Here is a 7986-nt window from a genome sequence, read left to right as displayed (position 1 = left end):
AAATCCGAGCGGCTGCATTTTGAACTAGTTGGAGTCTGTGGAGGGAGCTCTGACTGATACCTGTTAAAGGTGCATTACAATAATCAAGACCAGAAAAAATAGATGCATAGATGACTTTGGACAGACCTGAGGGGGAAAGGAAAGATCTTAGTACTGTGAAAAAGTATTTGCCTCCTTCCTGATTTATCATATTTTTGCACATTTTTCTCTCTTAAATTTTTCAGATCATCATCATCATCATCAAAAAAAAATTATATTAGACAAAGATAACCAGAGTAAACATTAAATGCACTTTTTAAATGATGATTTTATTTATTAAGGGAAAAAAGTGATCCAAACCCACCTGACCCTGTGTGAAAAAGTATTTGCCCCCCTTGTTAAATCACAAATTAACTGTGATTAACCAGATTTTTTGGAAAGCTGAGTTCAATTTCACTCTCCACACCCAGACCTGATTACTGCCAGACCTGTTGAATCAAGAAATCATTTTATAAATATCAAATATCACTTTATTTATAAAAACTGAGTTAGACCAGCAGCCTTAGACGTCCCCCTGATCTGCTGCACCAGCATTCATTGTAAACCACATTTCAAAAAAGATGAGTATATACTTTTACATCTGATTCTGTCTGAAAACTTATTTGTATTTAGAGGTAAAAATGTAAAAGTGATACACACTGCACCTTTTTTCTGAACGTATTGTTGTTCACACACATCTGTCTCATATGTCTTAGAAAAGCAAGGAAGCTCAGGAAGCTGAGTCCATGACAGAGGGAAAGCAGACTGGAGAGCTTTTTAAACCATTGACTAAGTTGTTAACTGATGTTCTGCCTTGTCCGTTTGTATTCATTTTCAGCAAAGACAAGCCGTCTTAGATGTCCCCCTGAACTGCTGCACAAGCATTCAATGTAAACCCACATTAAAAAAAGGTAAGCATACTGTATATTTCTATAGTTTTTATCAGGACTTGAATAATCAATAATCAAGACATCCCATGAAAGATCTGATCCAAGGGAGAATTTATGTGTGATGTCATTTTTACAACAGAACGTGGAAGAGAAGTCCAGAGACAGAAGGAAAGAAGACAGCATGCAGTCCCCCCCCCCACCCCCCAATCTGCACCAGATCATGCATTATGCTTCTGCTTTTGCAGTCATATGAAATAAATGGTTACACACTGTTCATTTAAACCTGGTTATTTGTCATGATGTCAAATCAGTCATCAGGTGATCCTTAGCTGCAAATCACAAGGAAAAAAAGGTTGATGATTTGAAATCATCAGTTGGAGGATGTTGGAATTGGATGATTGAAACATTTAAAGTTATACAGTTGCAGAAAAGTCTTGGTTGGCATCACTGAGAGTAAGAAATAATACAGTTGAAGTATAAATGATCACAGATCACAGGATCTACCTGCAGTGACTCACCTCAGCAAATAGAAGCTTCTTAATTTCAGCCGGCTGCTCAGTTTACTAAAATGTGCTAAATTTTAAGACAAAGCCAAGAAGTGAGACGCCACAAAGGAAGCTTTTGGGAAACATGTTTGTGTATGAGCAGCGTTTTTTGCTAGTTTAAATCTTAACAGTGTTTGGTGGCAGACTTTGCAGATGAGCAGAGGACATGTTGTCTTTCTAAGTGCCTAACAGGTGTTTTGACAAAGTGTTGGCTTTTTATTCTCAAGTAAACTGACAAAAAGCAGGAGAAGCTTGTGTTTACTATTGAGTGGTGGAGCATTTTGACCTGTAAATTGCTTTATACAGAAGTGTGATTCGACTTTTGTCTCAAAGTGCATCATGTATGAAACTCTTCCTCCTCTCATTCATTTTTCTCATCCATGGCTTTAATACTCCTACTCCATACTCCTAACTTCAGACACGTTAACAACCTGTGATATTGTGTTGTGCCTCGTAGCCTAGCATCACACATGACCTAAGTTACACAAGGTGTTCACGGTGTGTCAAGTTAAGTTTTCACTTCAGCAAAGCACTCATGGTTAGCTGTTCAGGATCGTTTTTGCTGTTATTTTGATATCGAAACGTTGCATGTTTAATTCAAATATCTCAAATGCAGCATCTGTTTATGAAACAGGAAGAATGTCTGAATGTTTGCAAAGCAGGGGGAATGTGAGCATCCTCAGAGCTCCAGACAAAGCTGCAGAAACCACTGTATCATACTGTTTAATGATAAGTAAATCCACTGTATTGTATTAATTATTATTAATTATTTATACAAAGACCCACTATATCATACTGATTAATGATATATAAATCCACTGTATTATATTAATTATTTATATAAAGATATATTATGTTGAATTGTTAAAAAAAATAACTTTCAGTGTAATCTATGAAAAAAAATATTGTTATTATTGTATTTGTTTTTTTTACACTACTTCATCAATAACTGAAGTGTTCATGCCAATAAAGCAATCTGAACTGAACTCATACTTTGATCTAGTTTATCTTAAACATGTGAACAATGTTCCCAACATAGTGTTATGAGAAGGTAAGTATGGGCTAAAGTATAACTGCTTGAATTAAATGAATATATAAAATAATACCAGTTTGCTAACATCTACACCTGACTGTAAGTTGACCTCCTGTAACCCCAACACTAACGTTCCACTGGTTGTCATGGTGACAGTAAGGGCCGTATCTTTTTGAAGGACACAGTTTCTCTTTCTGAGTTGTTGGAAAGTTGAATGTTGGTCGTTTTAAAACACGGACTGAATCGTTCAGCAGTAAAACCCTGAGTTAAAGTTGAACTGAGGACATCTGCAGGAAACAGCTGTTGAAGTGTCGTAAACATGCCCCACCCCGCCGGGTTACCTCGTGAGAAGTACCTGCTGAGCACCGGCATCGTGCGCGTGCTCGATGAACGCTATGGTAAAATAAAGTAGCCTCCAAAATACTTGTTCCTTTCTTCTCCTTTATAGAAATCATGTGAGCATAATAACATGTCAGATAACACACCTAGCATTACAGAACATGGTTTTATATGAAGAAGTTCTTTCATTGGGACTGTGTGAAATATAGCCTAGCTAAAAGTGTGTCAATAATTAGCTTCAAACTTAGCAATCAAACTTTGTACAGAGTCAGAAAGTGTCATTCTGACGGATTCAAGTATTGTTCTAACTTATTGACTTCAGTAAGTGATACTTTAATGTTCACTCCAGCCTCTCTTACTGTCATGAGGCCAAACTAGAGGGACATATACATCATTGTCATTTCAATCATGTGTCATGGCATGGCCCTTACTGCTGCACCACTATGTTCTAAATGATGATACAACTCAACTCAACTCATTTTTATTTATATATCACCTTTCATACATTCAAGCATGCAGCCCAAAGTGCTCCACAAAAGAACAGAGACAGAAAAGAACAGAATAGATCTATTGCTGTTGTTTTGATCTTTCTCTCAGTTAATGGACATTTTAAAGAGATTTGTTGTCACAGCTGTGTGATTTGTGACTGTGTTGAAAAGATGAAAAGCAAACATTTAGATTTTTAACGTTACCCTTTTTCCTTGAGCCTCTTCTTTTTTTTGGAGGGGGATTAATACAGCATTTTTATTAAGAGTTTTCAGTTATTTCAAAAAAATTAAATCATGATGATCAAATCAATAAAATAAAATCAGAAAAATACCAGAAAACTAAAATAATATAAAAATAAAATATGATATAATAACAAAGAATAGAATAAGTAAAATGATGCTAAAACAATGGTCATAGTGGTAATAATGCAGTCCAGGGCTAAATGGAAATGACTCAAAGTTAAAAGCCAGATCAAACTGACTTTACTCATTTATTTACTTTAGTTCAAGAGCCAACATTTTTGGAGGATTTGTTTACAGTTGAATGATAAAGTTGCATTTAAAGTTGCGCTATGCAAATCTGTATTTTAGACATGTACTTACACACTGTAAAAAGGGTAGCTTAAATATAGGGTAAAAAAACTTAATTCAAGGTGAAAATTTCTTAAAACTAGTGAAATGATCTGTCCATGCAGTGAGTTAATTCTACTTGATAAGAAATCTTAAAATGAGATTGTTAAATCTAGAAATAAGCAGGCTCTGAAACATATTAAAAGGGTTGAAATAAGTAGAATATGATGATTTTTAGCTCAAACTACTTGAAAACAAACTTCCTACAGCACAGTTAGAAGTGAAATATACTGAATATGAGCAAAGAAAATCTCATGTATTTATTCAATATACTTAATTTGAGCAAATTAAGGCCTGGGGAAGAAAAACATCAATTTAAGTAAAAAATGACTCACTATTAGAAAACTCTGATTACACTGTTTCTTGATATAAGCTGACTCATCTTAAAATAAACCCTAACCCATTTTAAAACTAAAATCTTTAAACCAGGTCTTATTCTTAGAATATACCTCTGAAATGTTTCTACAGAAACCAAAACAGCAAACTGGATTACTGGCAACATTTAATACATGTCAGGATTAACAACATATAACATCAAGAACACTTTAATAGTGGCTCAGGGTTGATGGATACTGAATCAACAGTCTTTAGAGCCAAACTAAAACAGATATATCACCATACAGCAGAACTATGAGCATCAATAAGATACAAGCTGAACTGTGTCTTGAAGAGATGCCTCATGTGTTATTCTTAAATCAACTTGAAGTTGTTACTCAATCTTGGAACAAGTTTTATTTTGATGAGACTTTAGGTGAGACAACCAATGTAGCTTATTTTAACAGTCATTCACTCAATTTAAGATTCCCAGACTAACTGAGACAAAAAGACATGTTCATAATCAATTTAAGATTCAACCATACATCCAAAGATTAAAAACAAGTAAAGAACTCTAAAAACAAGGTCCTTCATCTAACATGTCTCAATCTAAGAATTCAAATCTTGGCAGGTGATGAATTATTTGAAGTGCAGCACTGACTGTCATCACTCTCATGTATTCACAGCTATCTAGACATTTTTATCCAGACTTAAATGACTCCAGTCATGTCCAAAGTTACGTAACAAATGTTTTCCTTTTTCTTTTCTTTTAGTGGAGCTCCCAAGGCCAGGACCAGTTCTTCAAATGCTTGTTACAAACTTGAGGAACCGGCCTCTGTGCAGCTCAGACACTGAGGTCTTGAGTCACTCCATGTTGAGCCTTTACCACGACCTGGTCACCGGTTCAAAGGACTTCCCTATGATTCAGGCCGAAGTGTTCCTTCGTGTTAACTTGTTGACCACACCCTTTGGCGAGCTGGACGTGAGAGAGAACACCAGACCAATGGATGGACCAGATGGTGTGATGGTGCCTCCTGCAGGCTCCGGCTCTCCTCCTCCGAACATGCAGACTCCAGTTCTTCCTGAGAGGACAGACCTTGGGACCCTGATGGCCGACCGTGATAACTGCGTCACTTTCACGAAGATTGATGACCGAACTATCAGCAGAGTCATCTCCACTGTGTTCGACGCTGATGGCACTGAGCTGACCAACCGCTGGAGAGTAACCACCTACAGCCAGGATGGACACCTTCTCATGTCAGTCCTCTGTGGGTTTGTCAGAAAGTCTGCAAGGTATGCGTACACTCCACAGACACGGAAGAAGAGGAAGAGGGATTCAGAGGAAGAGAGCCAGTCTCCACCAAAGAAACACTTGAGACTGTGATGAAGTGCTGAAGCTCTGATCTATCCAATGTTGATTCAGCATCTGGCAGGTCCACCATCAAGATTACTGTGAAGACTGGGGGCTGGTCTTTGCGTCTGGCAGGACCAGCACCAATCCAGTGGTCTTCTACTTTGGCACATGTACCCACAAGAAGAACATGTCTGACTGTGGGTTACATATTGTACATATGTATATAGTTTATTCCATCATGGTGGATGTACTCAGGTCAGTGTTTTTGGTGCGTCTTGCACCTTTCTTTCTTTCTTGGAGCTGGCCTGTGTGTCCAACATGGTGGCAACTTTGAGGGAGGTTTTGAGGACTGTGACTCTTTTTTAAGAAATTGGACTCATCACAAAATTCAGACTAAAGTTAAGGACAGAAATAAAAGGATATATGCAGCAACTATTTAAAAAAAATTACAAAACAAGACAGCCAAGAGGACTGTAGATCCAGCAAAGAAAATACAAGAGGATGAAACAAAGAGGTCTAAAGAAGAAGCAGGAAAACACAGGAACAAGAGCTTTTGGTGTGTCCTTTGTAGATTCAGCATCTGGCAGGTTAACCAGGTGGAGTATCCTGACCCCTGAGGGCTGGTCTTTGCGTCTTGCAGGACCAACACCCATCCAGTGGTCTTCTACCTGGGCCCATGTACACCTGCTGAGGGTGACATAATGTAAATAGTGTATTCCATCATGGTGGTGGGACACAGGTCAGTGTTTTTGGTGCGTCTTGCACCTTTCATTATTTCTTGGAGCTGGCCTGTGTGTCCAACATGGTGGCAACTTCAAGGGAACTTTGGGAATTGTGACTTTTTGTGAATGAATCTGGACTCATCAGAAGCAGCTTTAGCCTCAAATTTCACCTCAAGAAAAGAATGAAAGGATATATTACAAAACAACAAAGAGACAACTACAATACTCATCCAACAAAGAGAGGAAGAGGATGAGGACGATGAGGCTGCTAGAAGAATACAGAAACAACAAGAAAGAAGCTGGTGATGATGTTGACCTCTCCTACACTCCTCTTCCAGTAAACTAGAGCAGCCAGTCAGGTAAGAAGGGACACATACACTATATATAAACTCTACACATAAACATACATATACATTTACTGCACATATGGCATCATGTTCTGACTCATGTGCAATTTGTCTCATAGAAAAATAAGAGGAGTTCAATCAACAAGAAAAGAAACAGCAGACTTTGTGATTCCATTCATTTAAAAAAGTATGTTTTTTTATTGATTTCCAGTTTTTTTTCTCCAGTTTGTCAAATCTAGAAGAAGTTGTTTGTTGACTGTCAGATACCTTGTCTATCATTTGTCTTTTAGAGAGAGGACGCTAAAAGACCTGAGGACACCTTGGTTCAAAGACAAGACGAGACCAGAGTCTTTGGACCAGGACATCATACTCAGTGACTCTCTTTAAATACAAAGATGAGTATAGATTTATTCAGTTCTTCATCAGTGTTTCAAAATGTTAAATTTAGGTGTGAAACATTATTTTTACAGGACAAGTTAAAATGATATTCTATAAACATTATTTAAAAATGATGATCTATTTTATTAGATTTGATGTAATTTCATCGCCAATCAACAGTTGTAACATTCAAACTGTATGGAATAAGTTGTTGACTTTTATCCTGCCTTGTCTGTTTGTCTCCATTGTGTCCATTATATCCAGTAAAGACCAGCAGCCTTAGACGTCCCCCTGATCTGCTGCACCAGCATTCATTGTAAACCACATTTAAAAAAAAGATGAGTATATACTTTTACATCTGATTCTGTCTTAAAACATATTTGTATTTAGAGGTAAAAATGTCAAAAGTGATACACACTGCACCTTTTTTCTGAACGTATTGTTGTTCACACACATCTGTCTCATATGTCTTAGAAAAGCAAGGAAGCTCAGGAAGCTGAGTCCATGACAGAGGGAAAGCAGACTGGAGAGCTTTTTAAACCATTGACTAAGTTGTTAACTGATGTTCTGCCTTGTCCGTTTGTATTCATTTTCAGCAAAGACAAGCCGTCTTAGATGTCCCCCTGAACTGCTGCACAAGCATTCAATGTAAACCCACATTTATAAAAGGTAAGCATACTGTATATTTCTAGAGTTTTTATCAGGACTTGAATAATTAATTATCAAGAAATCCCATGAAAGATCTGATCCAAGGGAGAATTTATGTGTGATGTCATTTTTACAACAGAACGTGGAAGAGAAGTCCAGAGACAGAAGGAAAGGAGACAGCATGCAGTTCCCCCCACCCCCCAATCTGCACCAGATCATGCATTATGCTTCTGCTTTTGCAGTCATATGAAATAAATGGTTACACACTGTTCATTTAAA

The 7986-nt window shown here is 37.3% G+C and overlaps 1 protein-coding gene and 2 long non-coding RNA genes across 6 annotated transcripts; all 3 read left to right on the top strand.

The window, feature by feature from the left end:
• The first annotated feature begins 609 nt into the window (after window positions 1-609).
• Window positions 610-7986, top strand: LOC117805393. Of its 2 annotated transcripts, none has more exons than XR_004629420.1 (2): window positions 610-929; window positions 7847-7986. It is a non-coding gene; the product is annotated as an uncharacterized LOC117805393 (long non-coding RNA). The 2 variants fall into 2 exon arrangements; XR_004629419.1 differs by lacking the exon at window positions 610-929 and adding an exon at window positions 7405-7728.
• Window positions 2639-6171, top strand: LOC117805391. 3 transcript variants are annotated; one of them, XM_034674109.1, is made up of 2 exons: window positions 2639-2884; window positions 5032-6171. In XM_034674109.1, exons 1-2 carry the CDS (start codon window positions 2806-2808, stop codon window positions 5640-5642), a joined length of 690 nt encoding a protein of 229 aa, XP_034530000.1. In that variant the 5' UTR covers window positions 2639-2805; the 3' UTR covers window positions 5643-6171. The 3 variants fall into 3 exon arrangements, with proteins under 3 accessions (XP_034530000.1, XP_034530002.1, XP_034530001.1); XM_034674111.1 differs by having other exon boundaries at window positions 2639-2941; XM_034674110.1 differs by lacking the exon at window positions 2639-2884 and adding an exon at window positions 2952-3146.
• Window positions 6397-7100, top strand: LOC117805394. Its single transcript, XR_004629421.1, has 3 exons — window positions 6397-6693; window positions 6801-6868; window positions 6972-7100. It is a non-coding gene; the product is annotated as an uncharacterized LOC117805394 (long non-coding RNA).

The sequence above is a fragment of the Notolabrus celidotus genome, chromosome 21, assembly GCF_009762535.1.
Source record: "Notolabrus celidotus isolate fNotCel1 chromosome 21, fNotCel1.pri, whole genome shotgun sequence".
NCBI lineage: Eukaryota > Metazoa > Chordata > Actinopteri > Labriformes > Labridae > Notolabrus > Notolabrus celidotus.
The sequence above is the reverse complement of the archived record's forward strand: the minus strand, read 5'-3'. Positions and strand labels throughout refer to the sequence as shown.